Below are 21,590 nucleotides of genomic sequence, written 5' to 3'. Positions count from 1 at the left end.
TGCTACTGTTCGGAGGGCAATAGTGCAGGAAAAAAGAGTCTACGTATGCTACGAGCCAAGTGGCCGATCAGACCCGAGCTTATCATATCACGAAACGACTTGGTGTATTTCTACTCCCCCTGGACTAGCCTGTGTCGTAGACACTACCAAACGCGTTTAAATTTCCGTCTTCGACGCAGGCTACCCTGAACGGGACTCTAATCCATCGCAGCGTTGCCCCCAGCATTAAATTCGGATGCAAATTTATACACCTGGGCAGAGAGAGGCATTGTGAGAGTAGTGTCTTGCCGAAGAACACAACACAATGTCCCCGGCCAGGGCTTGAACCCGGACCGCTCAATCTGGAGTCTAGCAAACTAACCATGAGCCACCCAGGCATTAACAAAAGGAAAGAAAAATGTATTAAACAAGAAAAGGTTTTGCCACAATGTTTTAATCCCAGTTTTATTAATCATAAAAAACGTTCGCCTTTTTCTCCTTCCTCTTTTGTATCCTTAAAATCGCCCTTGCATCATTCATTTGACAACATCGCCTATAAAGTAGGCCTTTAAGCATCTTCTCGCTTGTTTCAATTGATATTTCAATGTTCTTGGTTTACACACACCAAATGTTCGAAACATGAAGCCAACATAGGAGTCTGTTGTCCTTTCAATATATTTCACGGAGCTCAAACTGCTTTTCTTCTGGTGCGTGAAGTCTTCCAAATCTTTCACTGATTATAAAACCACAAGCACCTCGACTTGATGGAAATTGGATGATGTAGTACCTCGCTCTGTTCCAGTAAAATGGACGTCTTAAATAACGCGTTGTTTACTCTGTTAAATTCTCTTCACTCGAACGAATTTTATGAGCTGAAAAGGAGAAAACAAACGTTAAATTGGACCAACGACAAATCCTGCTACTTTTAACAAAGAAACTACGCTCTTGCATTTCAATTAAAAGATCCTGAGAAATGCCGAGAAAATAAGACGGAAAGAAAACAATTTCTCAAAACTAACTAAAGCAAATCACTTCCCCGTTCACGGGTTATCTTTTACTTGTCTTTTTAAATTTTATTTTCTATACGGTCCCACAAGCTTGCAACTTTACTGCGCCTTTCAAATAACATGCGGACTTTAAAATTCAAAGCTCAACCGACAAATGCGTTTTTCGCAACCGTCAATCAAATGTTTAGCGGCTCCTCGCCGCTTTCGACTACTGCCGAACACTGTTTCGTTGTCTCAACTGTGCTCAACGATTTGATTACCGCGCGCTCGGCAGTAGACGGAAGCTGGGAGGAGCCGCCGAACATTTGATTGACGGTAGCGAAAAACGCATTTGTCGGTTGAGCTTTGAATTTTAGAACCCGAATGTTATTGAAAGGCGCAGTAATCCTCGCCGTGTTTAAATCAAGTTAGCTGTATTGGTATTCTATGACATGTTTTGTTCGATCTTGGATTTTCGAAAACCACAATACATAAAAATTTCCACGCGGAAATTTTTCCACGTCGATCATTTCTTTCGACTGTCTCTTCTTGCTCATTAGAAATGCGTTTCCATTTTTCTAATAGATAAAATTTTAAGTGATGAACAAGAAAGTGGAATCAAGTGGAAATTTGGGGACAAAGCTTTCTGAAACTTTTTGGAGGTTTTCCTATCTTCTGTGACGCCAATCAAAGAACCACCATCACGTGACTAATTTAATTCCCCGCCTCCCAGAATAACGTGGTTTCTGATTGGCTAAGAAATGGGAAAACCAACATAAAGATTAAAACCTGGCACGCTTTGCCGTAAAAAGCGTGCAGTGCTTACATTGTTTGGGTATTCGTACAGGTTCCTTATCCCCGTATGTAACTTCGTGCATTGCGTCTCTGAACAGATATCGTATTCTCAGCATTTTTTCTTCTTCAGGGCAGGGATCGTAAAACCCACTCAGATTACTCTGTAAGGAAGAAAAAAGCATTTTAGATAATTCAGAGTGGAGAAAACCAACACTGATTCTTCCAGAATAATAAGTAATTAATGACGATTCGCCCGGCGAATCGTCATTAATTACTTATTACTCATATCGTCATTGGGAAATATCTCAGCTGCACTGAATCAGAGACAAGAGGAAACTTCTCTTGGTAGAAAGAACCAAGAAAAAATCTGCTAAATTAAAGGCTTGCATATACTTCGTGAGCCTGAATTTCAACCGTTACCTCGAGCAACACAACATTCCCAACTCGATAAGGCTAAAATTCAGGCTAAAATTTCGCACGACTTCTAAAAACCTGTTATTGCCTTTCACCCTTTTCATCTACCAGGTTTTGAGTTCTAAGTGACCAACAAACGGACGACAACATGATTGTAAAATATCTGGATATACGTTACTGAGGTACACTGATAAAAAAGTCTGTATTTTCCGTACAGCACAGGACACCAACCCGCTCCCATGATCCTACCTTGGGAGACTCTGTAAGAAAGAGACGCGAGTCCTTTACTTGGCATTGCACAGGGATAGTAACATCGATCACTTTACTGGGACCTCGGTGGACGCCCTCTGAACTACAAAAAGAAAAACACCATAAAGAAACTAGGTTAGTTCCAACAAACTTTGGACGATTTTAATTTCGGGCAATAAAGTGTCTGAAAATTAAACCGTCCGAAAGTTTTAAGCGTCCGAAGTATTTACAGTACAGTATAAAACTTCAAATAGCTCCAAAGCCACTAGTTTCCTTTATGGAGTTGAGACACTGCTTGAGTGACGTAACGGCTGAAAAGAATTTTTCTTATTTTCCTGTCGGTGCATCTGTAAAACCTAGAGGGTGCAGTACAACTTTCATTTTCACAGAGGTTGTTTCAGTGTAAAACGAGTTTTGTAGGCATAAATTTACGTTAGATATGTTTCAGCGAAGTGCCATACAACCAAAAAGCGTCCGACAATTAAACGTCTGAAATTTTAATGTCCGATTTTTTTTGCAAGTAATGTAGGTTGAAACAACAAGTTATCGGTGTAGACCGCGGGAAAATTCGCGCGCGTCAAGCCATGAATGACTTAGTTGCTGTCGCTGATTGGCTGAGAAGACAGTATCTTATCCGCGATTGGTTACAGTGTGTCAGTTGTTTCTCAAACACAACTCACCTTTCTCCCATGGATATCAAATGTCCGTACCAAGCATTCACTACCACTAACCCTGCAAACCACAATAAAGCTCTGTTTACTGTCGCGATAAACACAACTATTTAATTAAACAATTTAAAGGTGAAGTTGAATGAATGCCTAATAACTCTTCCTTTCATACCATGCCTGGAAGTCTCGTATTCTAGTATTCTCTCGCAGGTCTCTTGCATGAGTCGTATCTGAAAACAGCCAAACAATAATCACAATCAAGAACACAAACATTGTTCTTAGCTCACAGTAGAGGGTATCACAGTGTTAGGAGCCACTCAAAAAAGGTCAGCCCAATCCATAGTCTGTCTAGAAGCCCCAGCTGGGATCATTGTGTTGTGTTCTTGGGCAAGACACTTTACTCTCACAGTGCCTCTCCCCACCTAGGTTTACAAATGGGTACCAGCGAATTTAATGTAACCCTGCGATCGACTAGTATCCCATTCCAGTGAGGAGTAGAAATACTCCTAGTTGCTTCATGCTACAGAAACCGGATAAGCACCAGCCTGATAAGCCACTTGGCTCATACGCAGACTTTACCTACCTTTACTCATTGAGATTCTAAGCTTAGCAATGTATTCTTTACAAGCTACTGACTTACACTGTTCTCTGCATCTCTTTTCTTCTCAGCCATTTGTTTGGCATATTTGGCTTGATTAGCTTCAGACTCCCTGAAAAAAAAAAAGTTCAGACAAAACAACATTCAACTAACTAAGGAAAATTTCTAATAAGTACTGTATTGGTAAACGCAATGTATCGCATCTACCCCCAAAAAATTTGCTTCATTGCTTAAAATATACAAGATAATTAGGGCATAGCCTGCCAGTCGAGTCTCGTGTGCGAGTGGTGATGCCATGAAAGCCAGTGCAGAGATAATCCATTTGCTATTTTTTTACTTACAAGGGTGAAAAATTGCCTAGAATCAATCTTCTCATAGCCTTTTTTTTTGAATTGTGAATAGGAGTCCAAAGATCTGTACTTGTGAATACGCTTTTTTAAGCTAACGCCTGTTGCAAAAACTATGATTGACACTGTCACACAATAAATCGCCAAAGCAATAATTATCACAATATTGCTTTCTGTCTGATCAGCAAACATTTCCTTTAAACCTCGCTCTTCAACGTCAAATGGAAGATGTTTAATTTGTTATTTTTGGCATGATTTTTATGCCTTTGAAATACCCAACATCATCATTTTTCACTTACATTTCTTTTTCCATCTTTAAAAATGGATTGACAATTAGCATCTTAACAACCCAGAACACAGCCACTGGTACTACTGTGCCGTAAAATATGGCTGCCGGATTGATTTCCTCTGACAGGTTGATTGGAAAATTATACACTTGAGATGCACGCGTCAATCTGAAAATTAAAAACATCAACATTGCATTAATGAATGATAACACGATTGAAAACATGCACTTAATGTTTAAACTAGAGACAAAATTTTCTTTACCCTCCTCTCTATATTTTAAGATCCTCCTTTGTACTAAACCCTCCATTTAGAATGCACCAAAATTTTCAATTACTTTCGAGGCAGCTTAATCCTTTCTACCGAGACATTACTTGACTGTGAAACATCTGCTCTTTAAAATTAAAAAATATCAAATTTCACATGGACATGTGGAGGTACTAAATAATGAAAACTATAAATTTCAAGGTCTATAAGCTCATAAACATGCTCTTCACAGTCTTTTCAGGCCTTGAATTTTGCATTTCAAATAAGCTGCTAAAACTCTTAGCATGTTGGCCTCTGCATTAAGAGGTTTGGGTGTGAGACATGCTAGCACTGTCTCTATCCAGATGTATAATAATAAATGGGCCAATTTGCAAATCATGTGAGTGCTTGCCTCCCAGGGCGAGGGGGTACTCCCTTATATGAGCTATATAGGTATGTGCGGCCCCAAAAGGTAAGGTTTTTAGCTATGTTGGTCATAAATAGGGTATGGTTTTTGCACTCTAGTCTTGAACTGGATATGTCTTTTAGAATAAGCTACTTTTTCAGGTTATAAATAGGGTGGGGAAAATCGCAGGTTTTGGTCATAAAGAGTGTACATGGAATTCTTTTGATATGTGAAGATCAAAGCTTCAAGGGCTCCTCTTTGACAGAAGTATTACATGAGAACACATCCAATAAGGGCTGTGCTATGTGACTGTGCATATTATCTGTGCTTACTTTACTTTAACCAACACACCAACTGGTGACCCAATACACATTGTAGCTGTTAATTTACTGTGCTCTGTAATCTGTCTTTCACATCCATAGGCAACCATAGAACCAAATGTTCCAATTCTGAAGAAGTGATAACATATGTGTTAGGCAGGCAAACCTCAATGACATTGACATATGATTAACTCACTCACAATGAAAGAGCATGTCGTGTAATAAAAATTTATCTACAAAAGAATGTATCAAACACTTCACAAAAAGAAAATTAAGTATTAGATCAGGACAGAAAAAGCAGACATACTTTATGTAGCCTCTGAGTTTTGTGTTCTTTTCTATTTTTCTTGTATAAGATGCTAATGTAAATGAACTTGGGACACCAAGCTAAAAAATGAAATAAAGAAAAAATAATGATGGAGAGCAATAAGTGCATGTTTAGTAAAGTGGAATTATCAAGTGCCAACTACATTTGCATTCAATAAAATGAAGAGATGTTTAGTACATTTAAGATATAGGTTTCTGCAATTCTTAAGTAAATTCCTTAGATCTAGCCAATCATGAGGTGAGCTAGATTCGCAGCCATTTTTGGAATATGTTTATCATCCTCCTTCAAATGGACTTGGTGTAAGGCAAGGACACTGAGCTCATAAAATGACCCAAAACTGAGCAAACATACAAGATAGAAACCCTAGGTAAAAAGTGATTCACTGAGAAAAATAAATTGTGTTGACTTGAATTTAGTTCCGAGAAATGGATAAAAATTTGCTAGACAAGTCTTAATTTTCACCTGCATAATCGACAGTACATTGACACTTCAAGGAGACAATATAATTATGAAGAATGTGTTAATACCTGAATTGTAATGACTGCTTTGCTGTTCTCAGTCTCCCTTATAAGAGTTGTGGTCATGGATGACTGCATTCCAGCCCTGTATGTTATATAACCTATAGTGTGTCTGTCGAGTTGCCTAGCAACCACTAGTGAAGGAAAATAGAACAGTTATGGTAAGCTTTCACGACCAATTGATATAATATATAGGATTCAGAGCTGAACAACTCTAGACATCAGTTCTTTAATTTATAATATTTAATTGGTTGCATTTTTTATCACACCTAATTCATGTGAAAGAAATTTCCAGGGTGCAAAGAAACCAATTTTTGGAAGTAACTATCAATGATTTATTGACCCAAAATTCACTCTCAAACCCCCCCCCCCCCCCCTTTCCCCTCCCCAAATTTCATCTTTTATAGTAATCCCAAAATTATTTGAATTTCCTCAAAACATTTTCTCACAAAACTTCACTTATCTGTCAAGAAAGTAAAGAAAAGAATCTACTAGCCTGACTGCAAAATCTACCAGCAACAGGCTGTTGGACACAACCTTCTTTACACACTGCTTTCAGACTCTGGGTGACTTGCTGAAAGTGTCAAGTGTGAGGTTTATACAGAGGTTAAAACTATTTTGCTTTTAATTGATATTTATTGGCTTTAATTTGGTACTTACTGCAGTTAAATCCAGCAGACAAAGCACTTCCATCACTTTTAAGAGCAACTCCTCCAATTACATAACTATGGTATTAAAAAAGAAAGAAAAGAAAACAAACAAAGAGAAGGTAATCAAAAACTACTTGAAAGACCAGATATATAAGACACTGCTCATTTTACAAACAGTGAGCAAGATGGAGGTTTAAAGGGGAGACTTAAGGAGAATTGATAAATGATAGAAACTAGTATGCTTTTAGTGGGGTGGGGATAGATTTGCAATGGTCGCCATCACTTTATTTATCAGACTACTCAGGAGTTAAGGGCAATGTAATTATTATTAATAACATTTCATAAATTATATTTGACAAGAGAAACAACAAATAATTAAAGACAAAGCTAAATAATTACATATTTTTCACCTTCTTTGCGTAAGGTTTGTAAATGCTCGAAATGTTAGCGTAGGACCATTCCCAGCCTCAAACATTACCTGAAATTAAATATCACTAAATTAATGACTCCTCTGTTTGTATTACTATTACATGTATTTAAAAAAAAGTTTCCTCCAGAAATTCAAGTCCAATAGTACCAGTAAATTTAATGCTGGTAAGAACTCTTTTGTCAATGCAGACATGAATTATTCAAGACAAGACTTAATTAACTTTAAAACAAAATATTTCACTATACTCAATCCCGGGGTTTACTCTAGTTACACAACTTTATACAGGGAGACTCTGCCCCAAGGTCCAAGCCCTTACTCTTTTGTATACCACTTTGACAGAAAAGGTAGCCCTTTCATATACCTTTTATTGAAAAAAGGTGTTACACGCCTTTCCTATACCCTCTCAAATATAATAATATTACAGGAGAACACCAAGCATAACCAGAAGTGGCGTTAACCAGAAAAACAAGTACACGTATTTTATATTCAGTTCATGTTAAAGTTGGACTTAAATGGCAGATTTCCCTACCCTTTCAAACACTTCAACTTGTAAAATCCCTACCCTTTTATATACCTGAAGCCTGAAAAAGGTAACCCTTTCGGGCCGAGCCTCCCCATGGAGGCCATTATAGGAAGTACCCCTGGGTACTCAACATCATTGGTGATGAGCTCCACCAATGATAATCACTCACCTCGCCCCATGATCTGTGTGACAGAGTCCTCTTTGCTGCCACTGAAACACTCCCACTACCATTTCCATTCTTGACATCTAAAGAGCCACCTAAAGTGAGTGTATCTGTACGAGTAAGAGGTGCCTGGAGGAAGAAAAGAAGAGAATTTTTTGCTTTTATTATAAATTGAAAATTACCTTTTAAAGCACTCCATGGAAATTACAAAATCTTGACATTTGAGTTTTGAAAAATTGTAGAAGACATGAAAGGAAAGTTCGATAAAGCTTATTGGTAAGTGTTGAAATTAAATGTACAATTGCTAAACTTTCAAATTCTCCACTTTAACCTACAAAATGCGCCACAATGCCCGAAGAAGTGATAATAATACTTTATTTACATACCTCTATTGACTGTGAGATTGACATTGACCTCACTTCAATATTTGGCAAAACTCTGAAATTCAAGGTTAAACAATATTACAATGAAACAAAAATAAAAAATGTTAATAAAATTACTACTAAAATTACAGTTACTCTTACAGATACAAATTCTTCACTAGTTTTGGTTCTGTGCGACAATCTTCTGTAACTTCTAATTAAATTAAAACACTTACCTTTCATCAAAAGAATCTTCATAATGATCAAACAAATCAGTAGCATCCACTCCAACGGATATACTGCCCTAAATAATCACAAGACATGAATACATGTTGACAAACTTTCTGATAAATAACCTGTGGCTGCTTTTTTAAGAAAACCACGAAGGAATATAAAATAAATTATGCAAGTAAAAAATAATTATTTTTACTTGAATGCATGATTTATTTTAATTCATAATAATTTAAATTAATTAATGATAATTTATCTTAATTAATGATAATTTATTTTAATTAATACTAAAACTAATCTCAGGCAATAGGCACTTTTCAGTTCAGCCTTACTGTTGGATTTGTGATTTGTTGTAAACGCCGCTCCTCTTTTTCTCTTTGTAGCCTCTCATATTCTTCACGAATCTGAAAAAAACATTTCACAATTCACACAAAATGCTATTCATAGTCAGGCTGTAAGCTTGACACTGAAAGGGTGCATAATGTTATAATCTATTGACTCTATCACTTGCTATCCAGTGTGTACAGTGTTTAAAGATTTTCTTGTGGAAAGCAATTTTTAATAAACCGTTTTTTAACTTTAATTTTTTAATTATGCAGGATTGGTACACACATGTACATAAAATTTATTTTATTTGACCATCTTGTCTGTAGCACAACATATACTGACAGAAATTAAACACCAATCACTCTGACTAAAACTTACTTCAGCTGGTGTTCTTTGTCTTTCAATAATCTACAATAAAAGCCAAGAAGACTCATTAGATATTTAAATGTTTTCTGACAACACTAGAAAGATATGAATATCATTAAATAAAAAACAAAATACTAAAAAGTATGAGCATGCCTCAAATTCTAGACAAAACATATCCCTTATTTATGCCACAGTATGTGTCCAGAAGTCCTTGACTTGTGACATGTAAACTTACATTAGGTTATCATCAAGAAATCATTCAAAAGCAGCTCTGTTGGGACAACATTGTGTGACGACATATTAGGAGAGTTTCGATGCAAAATCTGATTGCCACAACATAGCTGTCAGCTAATTTTTTGTCAGTACAGCTGTGCTATGCATGCTTACCTCCCAACCTGCATCCAATCCTTTCTGGCCATATACATCATAAATTCCTCTTTTTTCTGGATTACTAAGGACTAAACATTTTTAAAAATGTCACTTCATCATTACCAATTCCTTTTTTTTAATAAAAAATATAAAACAGCCACGAACTCAAAAATTAAAATATTATTGTCTTGAGTTTCACTGCTTGCCATTTATAAAATGCCCAATTCCCTCTTTAAAATGTGCCTGCAGGGACATCATGTTATTTGTGTTTATCATCTTGGATGGGATATTTATTTTGATGAATAGTGGACTACCATGATTCCTTGCAGGTATGTCTCAAAGGGGGAATTAGCTATTGTGTACTGTTCAGCCACCTTTACTCCTAGTAGTTCAAGTTTTACCAGAAGTTCATTAGCCTCTAACAGTAGTATGGGCCACATTATGCATTCCACTTTTTTTCAGTTCCACTCTTTTTTCAGTTTAAACTCCTGTTGACACAGGCTTCTAGCCAGATGGGTGTCCAGGCATCCTGTGGACGGCCACTTATTAAAGAAAATTGTTTTATTTTTTATATGTTCCCTAAGTTATAAATTATTCATTTGAGCAGGTCCTATAGCACATTTTGGATGCCCACTTTTCAAATCCTGGCTAAAAGCCTGTGGTGACACAATTACACAAAGTCATGTATTTGACATATTAGACACAAATTTACCTTCATGGGCCTTTTGAATTTTACTAAACAGCTCTACAGCAATCTGAGGACAAAAGGCAGTCAACAAATTTCTCATTTATTTTTTCTTGATTTTACTAGGCTCATATTTCCAGCCATTTTGTGAGCTCACACCACTAGGTGTAGTGGAGGATCACAAGCAGACCCCCAAAACAGCTGGAAATCAAGTCTAGGAAATACTGGCTCTGGAAAAGAAATTTCCAGATGGTAAACACAAGTTTGTAAGATGATAAACAAAGTTACTTTTGACTGTTTCAAGACAGTGTGAGGGCTTTAGTTAGCAATTATAATTTGTTCAGAATAATGACTCATCATGCAGCATGAATATCATCTATCAATACTACTGTATATTCCAATAGAGTCGGTAGCATAATTATTTCTGTTGTTTTACCACTAGCTGATCAAACACGGATAGAATAACTCATTTAAAGTGCACCAAGAAATCCGGCATGGCAATATTGCACGCTCCTCAAAGATACCAACCAATCAGACACGGGAATTTTGTTATTCATATGATTACATCATTCAGTTTACTAGGCAAAATATTTTATTAATTACTTTATTTTGTTGTTGTTGCAATAACATTTGGCTTATGCAGAGGAAATAGTTCTTTAAAAAATTTCATGTACTTCAATAACACAATCCAACATAAAAAAGATTCCTGTAAATAGCAGTTTTAAAGCTTACTCACTTTCTTCTTGGCTGGATCATGGTGTTTATCTGGATGGTACAACACGCACATGCGCCTGTAGGCTGCTTTTATTTCATTTTCATTAGCCTGAAATACAATTTTGTTGCATCCGATTACAAGAACAACACATTTATAGCTTCACATATTTGAAGAAGACTGTATTCACCTCTTTTCGGACGTTCAAAACTGCGTAGTAATCGATGTCTTCACTTTCGTCTGCTTCCGCCATTTTGAAATTGAACCGCTGCTAGTTCTTTTCAAAATTGCGGGCTTGAAATTTTGAGCAATCTTGACGCTGATTGGTTGATACATGAGCACACACCCCCAACTCGTGCCATATTTGGAGAAACGCGTGATGCAGATTTCTTTGCTTTCAGCAGTCTTTCTGCATTACGTGAAATACTCGTGTAGTTTCCGGAAATTTTCTTTTCTGTAAAATCTTTTTCGATCATGTTGGCAGCACGAGCAGTTTTCAGGAGTCAAGCTCTGAGGTATGGTTTCATCCACTACATTTAATCCGAGCGCAATTTTTTGTGTCATAAGTTTGCCCGCGAACTGTAAACATGTTGTCAGTTCATGTTTGAGATTGAACGAACTTACGCAATATCATCGATTGATTCAAATACAATAGATATGTGAATGATATAGCCAAGGTTTTCAACTTCATATAGCCCTTTTGAGCAGTTTTTTGATTGTACTGAAAAAGATGCAAAACTCTTGTGCCGGTTGCCAGCTTGTAAACATAACCAAGCTTACCTTTGAGGTAGACTGTTCGCTGCCTTCAGACATGCCAACAGTAACAAACTTTCGTACCGAGCTTGTACCATCTTTTACAGCTCTCCAATTTTTTGTTGGGCTCGTTATATCGAGAAAGTCTTTGGCGGCGTAAAATATTCTTCATTCCGCCCTTTTGATCACGAGATACAGCTGGTAAAAAAAGTTTTGGAAGCTTCCCAATTTGGCAACTTGTCTCCATTATCTGGTATTTTATTTCGGATAGGTAATAACATTTCTTCCGGAACTTTTTTTTGCTGGTTGAAGGCCAACGAAACTGCTTTAACAAAGTTGATTAAAAATTGTATTGAAATATTGGTAACTGTTTTTTTGTTGCTGTTTTTTTTTTTAATTTTTCCTTGTTTGTTTGGATGGAAATGGCGACTGTGCTGAATTGATTGTAGACATTGAACAATTTATCAGGCATACATGACGTGGTTGCTGTATGTTCATACAGGTCTTTTTTTCTGTATATTTTGTGGTCAATGTAAGTTCAACTTTGAAGAAATCATGCCACTTATAAACAGACCTTGAACACAATAATTGAAAATGATTATTATGTTGTTACATGGATAAATAATATTATGGAACTGCATAATTACTATTTTGTAATTTCAAAATAAAAATTTATCTATCTATTGAATTCAGTTGAAGATAGCAAGTAGGCTAGCAGTTTGGAGTCGTTAATAAATGGAAGCTAAGTGTATATGAAGAGGATTTAGATAAACGTTTTGAATGAATAGCAGAATTATACTAAAACAATTACTAGATTGTTTGCTCTTTATTTCTATGCATGATAGAAATCTCAAGCACATTTATAAGGTAATAATTATTGTTATTTAGAACACCCTTGAACTGATGTATTCATCAATTAACTAGTGACTAGATAAAAGGTGACTTTCTGCTTATATATTAAAAAAATTAATCGGTGTCCACTAGAAGTTCTGAGTGTCCCATCTGCACTATGCCAGAGAAATTTGGAAACAGTGTTTTCCCTCTGGAGATGCATCAAATGCATCTAATTCCTCCAGTTTGAAGAGCATTTTCAAATTTCTCCAGTGTAATGTGGACATGACCTTAGACTGTCCATTATCTCTTAGGTTTCATTTAGAGGGGACAGAGGTCAAAAATAATCAGAATTGAGGTAGTTTAATGTAATTGTGGGGTATAATTTTTTGTGAAAATTATTATTTGTTCAGAATCCTTGGCACCAGAAGCATTGCTCTGCCTCCCAATGAACCACCCACTAATCTGGACAGAAACAGTGTTGACCTAAAGGAATTAAAAGCAGAAATTGAGAGAGTTCAAAATGAAACTGTGGAAATTCCATGTATTGTTGGCGGCAAAGAAATCTACACTGGAAACACAAGATACCAAGTGGCTGTGAGTCAAATGCTTTGATTTTTGTGATCAACAAACAAACGTTCTTATTATCTTATGGGTTGTCTGTTAGGTCTTCAATTTACAAAGACATCAAGCTTTTGTGTGTTGGTCAATACAGTGTTGTCACAGATTTTGATGGAAATTTATGTTATTTATAATCTCTTTTGATTTTTTATAATCTTTGTAGCCATACAACCACTCCCTGAAGATTGCCAAGTACCACATGGCAACGGAGGTAAAAACAGATTTTCATTTAATATCTACTAGCAGATTTTAGTCCGAGTGACCACAGCATTGATATAAAAGAAATTCAAAAATCCAGTGCAACAACAGGCAGTTAGGACAAAGTCAACATTTTTCACTGTAATATTGAGAACAGAGCAGACAGAAAAATATTAATATTTGTGATTTTGTCTTAATTTACAATAAGTAAAAAAAAGATAACACAGAATTGTCATATTGTTTGTTGCCGTAGGAAGTGGTCAAGGAAGCAATTGACAGTGCTATGGCAGCAAGGAAGGAATGGGAGCGAACACCTCATGAACACAGGTTAGGATAGCAGACATTTACTGTTTTCATAAGTGGGAGCTGCAGTGACCTCATGGTTAGGGCACTGGACTCTACATTAAGCAGTCTGTATTCGAGTGCTGGCCTGGGTTATTGTGTTGCATTCTTGGTTAAGGCACTTTTACTCTTACAGCACCTCTCTCCACTCGGGTACCGGCAAATTTATTTCTAGGCGATAATTATTATAACCCCACAATGGATTATCATATCCCATCTAGGGGAGAGTAGAAATACTCCTAGTCTCTTCATGCTGTGGAAACCAGGATAAAGGTAAAGACTGTCTGCACACGTGCCAAGTGTCTCATCAGGCTGGAGCTTATCCCAGTTGCAGTAGCATGAAGAGATTAGGAGTACACTGTATTTCTACTCCCCCCTAGATGGGATGCTAGTCCATCGCAGGGTTACCCCCCAGCATTAAATTTACCTGTACCCATTTATACACCTGGTTGAAGAGAAGCACTATTAGAGTAGAGTGTCTTTCCTAAGAACACAACACAATGTCCCTGGTAGCCAGGGCTCGAACCCGGACCACTTGCTCAGGAGTCAAGTGCACTAACCATGAGGCCACCGTGCCTCCCAGGAAAACAGGATAACCTCTGAAGATATAAACCACTTGGCCTGACGCACACCTCACGGTTTTGTTGCTAGTGATAATTGTCGCTCTTTTCAGTCACTGGAAGCTTAAGTGCTAAAAAGTGGTATGCTTTTGTAACAAGGAACCAAACTCTCTGTCATTTTTTTTTTTTTTTTTTTTATGTACACAAGGTGTTAATATCCATTCATATCATTACTAACCATGATTTCTGCTAGTGCAGTACATACTTTGGTTGACCTTTCACTTTTTTTTTAATTCACATATTATAGGGCTGCCATCTTTCAAAAGGTTGCAGATTTAATTACTGGAAAATATAGAATTCAATCACTAGCTGCTACTATGGTGGGACAGGTAAGAAAGTCTCAGCATTGATTACTTCTACTGGAAAAATTACACTTTTGTCTAACTTACGTCTATAGTCACTGTTTTTTATTGATAGTTAATGAAGTCCCCTTAGAAGTGACACAAGCTTTGAAAGTGAACATATGAAAAGAAGGGCCAGAAAGAGCACCATTATTTTGTTGAAAGTTTATTATGTAACTTAATGTCAATATATTGCCCTTCATTTGGCTGATTGAAAAGCAGACAAGCAATGTAAAGTGTAAGGCATGCAGAAGCATTAAATTTTGCTACATGTGTACATATATAGAAAATGTGTAAGCAGGACTTTGGGCTTTGATTGGCAAAGTGGCCTGAAAACCAATAATTATTAATAAAAAGAAATTGTCATGATCCTTCCCTTTTCTCCTTGTGGAGAATGGAGCCAGCAATCTGTCTCCTTCAAGAAACTTGGTGTTTTGCTGCCACCTCTCCCTCCCTCCATGTCTTTGTTGACTGTTCTTCGCCATGTCTCTCTTCGGCTGACCTCTTTGCCATAATTGCATTCGGGTGCCCATGTTAGTGCTGATTACAACTGATTACAAAAGATATCTGATGGTTAAAGTATAGTATGTTTAGTGACAATGTTATATGCTACCTAGGACATTTACATGTTATCACTAAATTACTCTGTCAGTTGTCACAATTTTGATAGTGTTGCAATTTCCCTTCAGGCCAAGACTGCCTTTGAGGCTGATATTGACTGTATCCAAGAGGTTGCTGATTTTTATAGATTTGGAATCCATTATGCCAAGGTAGTTTATAAACTTGGTCAGCTGTATTTTGTTCATACTGTGCTTTAAAGGTGTTTGTAAGGCTTCTGTGGGTGAAAGTACAATGACTACATTATTTTGTGATCAGTTATTGACTGAGCATCTATCAGACTGTGAAATGCTTAATCAGAGAGTGCCTGTAGCAAGGAATTTGTAGTTTTTCTGTTAAAAAGATTGCACTGTAAATAAAATTAACATTGCAATATATTTCTTAGCCATGTTTACCCAATCTGAATTTGATTCCAGGAACTCTATGAAGGTCCTGAGCTTCACCAGCCAAGAGGAGTAATCAACCGAGTGACATACAGAGGACTAGAGGTACCGTAATATATTTTTAATTAACATTTAATTGTTAATTACTGGACATGCCCTTTCTGTTTTTACATCTCAGCAAATCAAGTAATATATATTAAATTTTCTCAAGGGTTTTATTGCTGCCATTTCTCCTTTCAACTTCACTGCTATTGGTGGAAATTTGGCCGGTACACCTGCAATTGTGGGCAATGTTGTTCTCTGGAAGCCTGCTTCAACAGCCATCCTGGCATGTTACGGTGTTTACAAAATCTTCCAGGAGGCTGGTGTACCTGATGGTAACGTCAGTTTGATATTGAATTGATTTATTTTAAGTGTTAATGAGATCTAAATATTATGTACTTACTGTAGGTCGGTCTTGTTGGCAAATGTATGGTATGCTTACTATAGTCTGTTGAACATAATGGATTCCTCCAATATGATAAGCTGTAAATTAAACTCAACTGGTTATTTATTAACAAGTTCTTTACCAGGCATTGTCAATAACATTCAAGCCATTTTAGCTTGATTTTGAGTACTTTTACTCATAAGGAAACTAACATCTTGTCAATGTTTATCTCTGTTTTGTTTTTTTTTTGTTGTTTTTTTCATCTAGGTGTTGTAAACTTTATCCCATCCTCTGGGCAAACATTTGGTGACAGCATTACAAAGTCACCTCATTTAGCAGGAATCAACTTTACTGGCAGTGTTGAGTAAGTTAAGGAGATCATTAAGTCAGTTTTCAATAGACTATGTCATCAAGAGCTATCAAAAGAGAACATACAAGTTGAAACTTGTACCCTGTTGGGGCATTTCATGCCATGGGATTTTTTATTACTGTCATTCTGAACAAGTAAACTTATTTAATAAATCTGACTGGTAGTTATTTATTTTGTGGTTTGTAAGATTTACAACTTATATCACTTCTCAACATTTTTTCCAGAACATTTAGATATATATGGAAGAAAGTTGCGGAGAACATTGATATATACAGGTATGCTAGAGTAATCATCTTTGAAATCGAGCAACGGTCACTCAGCAAATGATACATGTAGTCTCTGGTATTAATGTCTGCTTCATTTTTTTTACAGAACCTACCCAAGGCTTGTTGGAGGTTTGTGTATTTATTGACATATGTGGCGAGGAAATAATTATTGTTACTAAATACGTTTTTAAACTTAACAACATAAATCTTGTTTTCACAAAAAAATATGAGATGATAATTTTTGTTTTGTGTGTTTACAGAATGCGGAGGAAAGAACTTCCACTTTATTCATGCATCTGCTGATATTGGTAAAGCTGGTCTTTTGCCTATATTGTAATTAATAAATGATTTACACTGCTGGTGCAAAAACTGTGTTAATTCTAAAACAAATTTAGAAGTGACGAAAATGTGATGATACTCATTCAATGTTATGTAACGTAACAACTCCACAAACTGTTCTGACATCTGATAGACTGTGAGATTCTCCTAGCAAATGCTTTTTGTTTCCTTTTAAGAAAAAAGGAGAATTTGACATGAGATCAAGAGTCACTAATAGGCCCTTTTTACGCACCCTTTCTCTGGACAGGTTATCAAAGACAAACCATACTAAAAATTTTTGTCTGTTTCATTTCTCAGACACTGCTGTGAACTGCACCATTAGATCAGCATATGGTTATGGAGGCCAGAAATGCTCTGCATGCTCAAGAATGTATGTTCCAGAATCCAAATGGGGAGAGGTGAGTTGTTCAGCCAGGTCAGCATTGTCACCAAGAGAGCATTTAGCTCTGGGAATTGGCAGCTTTTGTTGCAAAGTACCTTTCATATGAGAAGTTGGGATTTGTTTGTCATAGTGTTGTACATTGAGTAAGGCCCTTTCATTACTCTTGAACAGTGCACCTCCCTCCACCCATGCGTTTACATTAGTTAGTGAATAGTACAGGCAACAGTAAAATTACAGAGGGTTAGGGGGAGGTAGAAGACAATGGACTACACTTTAATTCAAAATTTATGTCCCACCAGTGGAAATGACGGTGCTCTTAGTTGAGCTATGATACATTACAGAAAGCAGGGATAAGTGCCAACACTAATACATGTAATTTGCTGCAGTGTATGCATTCTTATCACACGCCTTTTAAATGCACAATTTAGAGTTAATTTTATGTATTTTTAGGTACTAGGAGGTTTGTTGGTCAATTCATTTCAATTAGGCCAAGAGTTATGGCCATCATGGTATTGTTGACAATTTTAATTAATGCCTCTTGCACTTCCATAGACTTTAAAGTTAATATTAAAAAAATCAAAAAAGCAACTGCATGTAAGTTTTATTCTACCATTCATTTTTTTCCTTCTCTTAGATCAAGGAGCACCTTGTACAAAAGCACAAAGAGTTGAAGCTGGGCTCGGTATGTGAACAACTTATGTTGTGGCTCAGGCTTTTAGCCAGAATTTGAAAAGCGGCCGTCCAAAATGTGCTATAGGGCCTGCTCAAATGAGCAATTTATTAGTTAGGCAGTATGTGAAAAATAAAATAATTCTCTACAGAAACTGGCCGCCCACAGGATGCCTGGACACCCATCTGGCTAAAAGCCTGTTGAGGCTTCATTTCCATTTATTTCCTAAAATTACTGTTGATAATAAAATCTCTCGTAGCTTAATATGTTACATGAATTTCTCTTCACAGCCAGAGGACTATGATACATTTGTGTCAGCAGTTATTGACGATAAGGTGAGTAACGTCATTATTTAATGGTGTATACCATATTATTTTATGCCCTTTAATTGTTCACGGTGATAGTTCTAGACAATCCTTCCCTTGAATAAGTTATCGTATCTACTGTGATAGACTGAACACCGCTTGGGAAAATAAGTTGTAAGGCGACGACAGAGTTGTTTTCTTTTCAGTCCTTCAAGAACATTAAGGATTACATTGATTATGCCAAGAGCAGCCAGGACCTGAGTATCGTGGCTGGAGGAAAATGCGACGACAGGTAACGTTCAAGTTAATTTTTAATTAAATAACTCGCAAAATTTATCAAACAACTTTTCTCTAAAATGGTCTACACTCTTATACAGACAAGAAATGACGTCACAAAATTTTCAAACCTTTGTGTCCAAGTATTTCCTCAAAACTGTGAAATTATTGGTTTTTTGCTTTTACGCTAACGTCCTTTTTAAATAAACGTTATGTTGTTCTAGTGTTGGGTACTTCATCGAACCAACAATTATTGAAACGAAGAAACCAGATGACAAACTTATGAATGAGGTAAACACGCGCGTAATTATCAGTTAGCGTGAGTCTATATATTTTCAACTTTTTTTTGACTTTGGCATAAAACCTTTTTTCAACTTAATTTCATGCAAGTGTCTTTCTTTGCCTGCAGGAAATTTTCGGACCTGTTCTTTCAGTGTACGTGTACCCGGATCAAAAATACAAGGAAACTCTCGAATTGGTAAGAAAAGCGACTGTTGTTACTTTCCTTAGAATCTCGTTCAACAGAATTGAAGGCAAACGAGTTTGTTCCAACGAGTTTTGTTCTATTTGGTGCAGAAAATTTTCAACACTCCTGTTGAGTTTAGTTCCGACTCAAACGAAAAGAGGGATGAGGGAGGGAAGTTAGATACACATTTAAGCTTTCTTCATATCTGTTGACGTACACGGCCGTCTCAAACGAGCTGAGTGTACGCAAAAGTTGACATCTGAAAACCCTCGACTCGTCGAAATTTGAACAGTTTCAAATTTTATGAGATCGCACGCGAATTGATAAAAACGTATGATTGCTACGCAAGCGAGAGGTTTTACCAAATGTTCTCAAGCCATTAAATGACTGAGGAAATAGCAATGTTTGGATTTCAACTGAATATGGTACTCTATGTAAATTGCTGATATTGGATTATTTCTATTTCACAGGTTGACAAAACGTCTCCCTTTGCTCTGACCGGAGCAGTTTTTGGCAAAGACAGGTAATAATTTACAATGATTGCGTGGCCAAAAAGTGTGTAGTCTTCTGTAAAATTCATTGGAATAGCTGAAGAAAACAGATTTCCTGAAGGTTTAGTCAAAGGTTGAATTTGCCATGGTCGAAAACAACTGACAGCAATTTTGCTCAATTTTCAGAAAAAGTGAATCTAGCAATATAGAGAGGAAATTTTCTTTTCTTTTCTTTTCTTTTGAACTTGGGAAGCCAAATTAACAGTTGTGTGAAATTGCTTTACAGACATTTCATCCAGGAAGCGTCTGATATTCTTAAAGATGCCACTGGTAATTTCTACATTAACGACAAATCAACGGGATCTGTTGTCGGACAGCAGCCCTTTGGAGGCGCACGGCTGTCAGGTGAGTTTTCTTCAAGTTGATGAGTAGATGTCTCACCGACATTTTGCAAAACTTTTAAGTATATTAGAGCCATGAAATTTTCAAAATTGTAATGGTGCAGCATAAATGCACTAAGCAATCAGGGCAAAGGTGCTTTTTCCAAGCAGTGTGGCAATCCGCTGGTTACTCGCGGTTTCTCGCGCTTGCCGCATTTTCTACCTTTTCCCGCGCTTTTGTCGCTGGTTACATGGCCGGGTTGTTCAAAGCCCGATAAAGCTAACCCAGGATTAGCGAGAATTTTGATTTCAGTTTTGTAACTTTTCGGCGACTTTTTCTGTTTATTGTTTGTCCTACAGTTTCAAGCTTGATTAATCTCAAAATTCTCAAATCAAGAATTGAAAAACATTTTTATACAAGAAAAAATAATTCTTCGGTAAGCTTTCAATCCTGGGTTAGCGTTAACGGACAACCCGGCTATGCTTTCTCACCGTTATCGTTTGTTACGCGTTTTCCCGCGCTTTTCTGAGTTTACGTGTTACATGTTTCTTTGCACTTTCTTGTGGTTTTACTAAGTTAATGGAAAACCTCGCTTACATATAGCTGTTGTTTGTTTGAATTGTTTCCAGGCACAAACGACAAAGCAGGCAGTTCACACTATATCATGAGATGGGTGTCTCCACAGAGCATTAAAGAAACTGTGGTCCCAGTTGATGATTACAAATACCCTCACCAGAGCTAAACCGACTTCATCAGTAAGAACGAAAATATCAGAACAAGGAGATGGACAAGTTAACCGGCGGTGTGGAATGACGAGATATGCACACGAAGAGAGAAATGAAGACAATGCATAAGGGGACAAAAAGTGGGTTTTGGGTGGGAAAAAATTGACTTTTAACGAAAATTTAAGATTAAATCTGACATTTTGAACACAAGCAAGACAAAGACGCTTGTTACAGAGCAAATGCTCAATTTCAATCAAATAGAATTCAATGCCAATAATTTTAAGAGGAATTTTTGTACATATCATGCAGACGATTTTAATCTATACGCAATCTATCGGTCCGTAATATATTAGTTTAGAGAGCGAATTTCAATAATCAAGGTGTGTGTTAATCAGACACTTTAGGACAAAAGGAAGTTTTTTGGTTTGCCCAAACCGCACTGGTCCCTTGAAGATGGAAGGCAAAAGAATGGCAATTTACTGTATCAACCACGAAGTGTCCTTGCTTTTGCTGGTCATAAACTTTGATCTGTATCATTGTCAAGCGCGAAGCAGCAGGCAACAATAAACGACAATGTTTATTTTAAGCCTTGTGTCGTCTTTTCTTTGCGAATGCAATCGATTTTCTTGACAATTATCATGGTGAAAAATCCGAGCGATAAAGAAGGAAATATTTACTGTTCTGTGAGCACTATATAGGTCTCAGTGGGAAAGACGTAAGACCCTGTAGTGTCTCTGATTGGCTGTTTTTCAAGCGCAGAATTTCGTAACCAAGCAACAACCAATCAGAGACATTACTGGTCCTTTGAGAGTTACGTCATCAACACGG

General features: G+C 36.8%; 2 protein-coding genes across 3 annotated transcripts; one reads left to right on the top strand and one right to left on the bottom strand.

Annotated features, from left to right (window-relative positions):
- Positions 1 to 430: 430 nt before the first annotated feature.
- LOC110054973 (dnaJ homolog subfamily C member 11-like) lies at positions 431 to 11,234 on the bottom strand. Of its 2 annotated transcripts, XM_089282010.1 has the most exons (21): positions 11,148 to 11,234; positions 10,982 to 11,068; positions 10,273 to 10,315; positions 9,579 to 9,649; positions 9,204 to 9,233; positions 8,831 to 8,902; positions 8,504 to 8,571; positions 8,292 to 8,343; positions 7,912 to 8,034; positions 7,200 to 7,267; positions 6,800 to 6,864; positions 6,149 to 6,273; positions 5,601 to 5,680; positions 5,306 to 5,422; positions 4,336 to 4,491; positions 3,732 to 3,801; positions 3,264 to 3,321; positions 3,104 to 3,155; positions 2,424 to 2,526; positions 1,792 to 1,921; positions 431 to 851 (listed from the first exon to the last, which is right to left on the bottom strand). In XM_089282010.1, exons 1-21 carry the CDS (start codon positions 11,208 to 11,210, stop codon positions 811 to 813), a joined length of 1,674 nt encoding a protein of 557 aa, XP_089138136.1. In that variant the 5' UTR covers positions 11,211 to 11,234; the 3' UTR covers positions 431 to 810. The 2 variants fall into 2 exon arrangements, with proteins under 2 accessions (XP_089138136.1, XP_020617012.2); XM_020761353.2 differs by lacking the exon at positions 431 to 851 and having other exon boundaries at positions 1,641 to 1,921.
- A 108-nt stretch (positions 11,235 to 11,342) lies between these two features.
- On the top strand, positions 11,343 to 21,348 carry LOC110054985 (delta-1-pyrroline-5-carboxylate dehydrogenase, mitochondrial-like). Its single transcript, XM_089282011.1, has 21 exons — positions 11,343 to 11,472; positions 12,955 to 13,138; positions 13,326 to 13,373; positions 13,614 to 13,687; positions 14,570 to 14,651; positions 15,353 to 15,433; positions 15,698 to 15,769; positions 15,876 to 16,041; positions 16,359 to 16,455; positions 16,686 to 16,736; positions 16,834 to 16,856; positions 16,988 to 17,035; positions 17,364 to 17,464; positions 18,083 to 18,130; positions 18,409 to 18,453; positions 18,630 to 18,715; positions 18,924 to 18,990; positions 19,109 to 19,177; positions 19,636 to 19,688; positions 19,943 to 20,061; positions 20,667 to 21,348. The coding sequence occupies exons 1-21, from the start codon at positions 11,432 to 11,434 to the stop codon at positions 20,777 to 20,779; spliced, it is 1,668 nt and encodes a 555-aa protein (XP_089138137.1). The 5' UTR covers positions 11,343 to 11,431; the 3' UTR covers positions 20,780 to 21,348.
- The last annotated feature ends 242 nt before the right edge of the window (positions 21,349 to 21,590 follow it).

This window comes from Orbicella faveolata, unplaced genomic scaffold (genome assembly GCF_042242905.1).
Source record: "Orbicella faveolata isolate gen_17 unplaced genomic scaffold, um_ofav_v1 contig_12, whole genome shotgun sequence".
Taxonomy (NCBI): domain Eukaryota; kingdom Metazoa; phylum Cnidaria; class Anthozoa; order Scleractinia; family Merulinidae; genus Orbicella; species Orbicella faveolata.
This window is presented reverse-complemented; position numbering and strand designations above follow the sequence as displayed.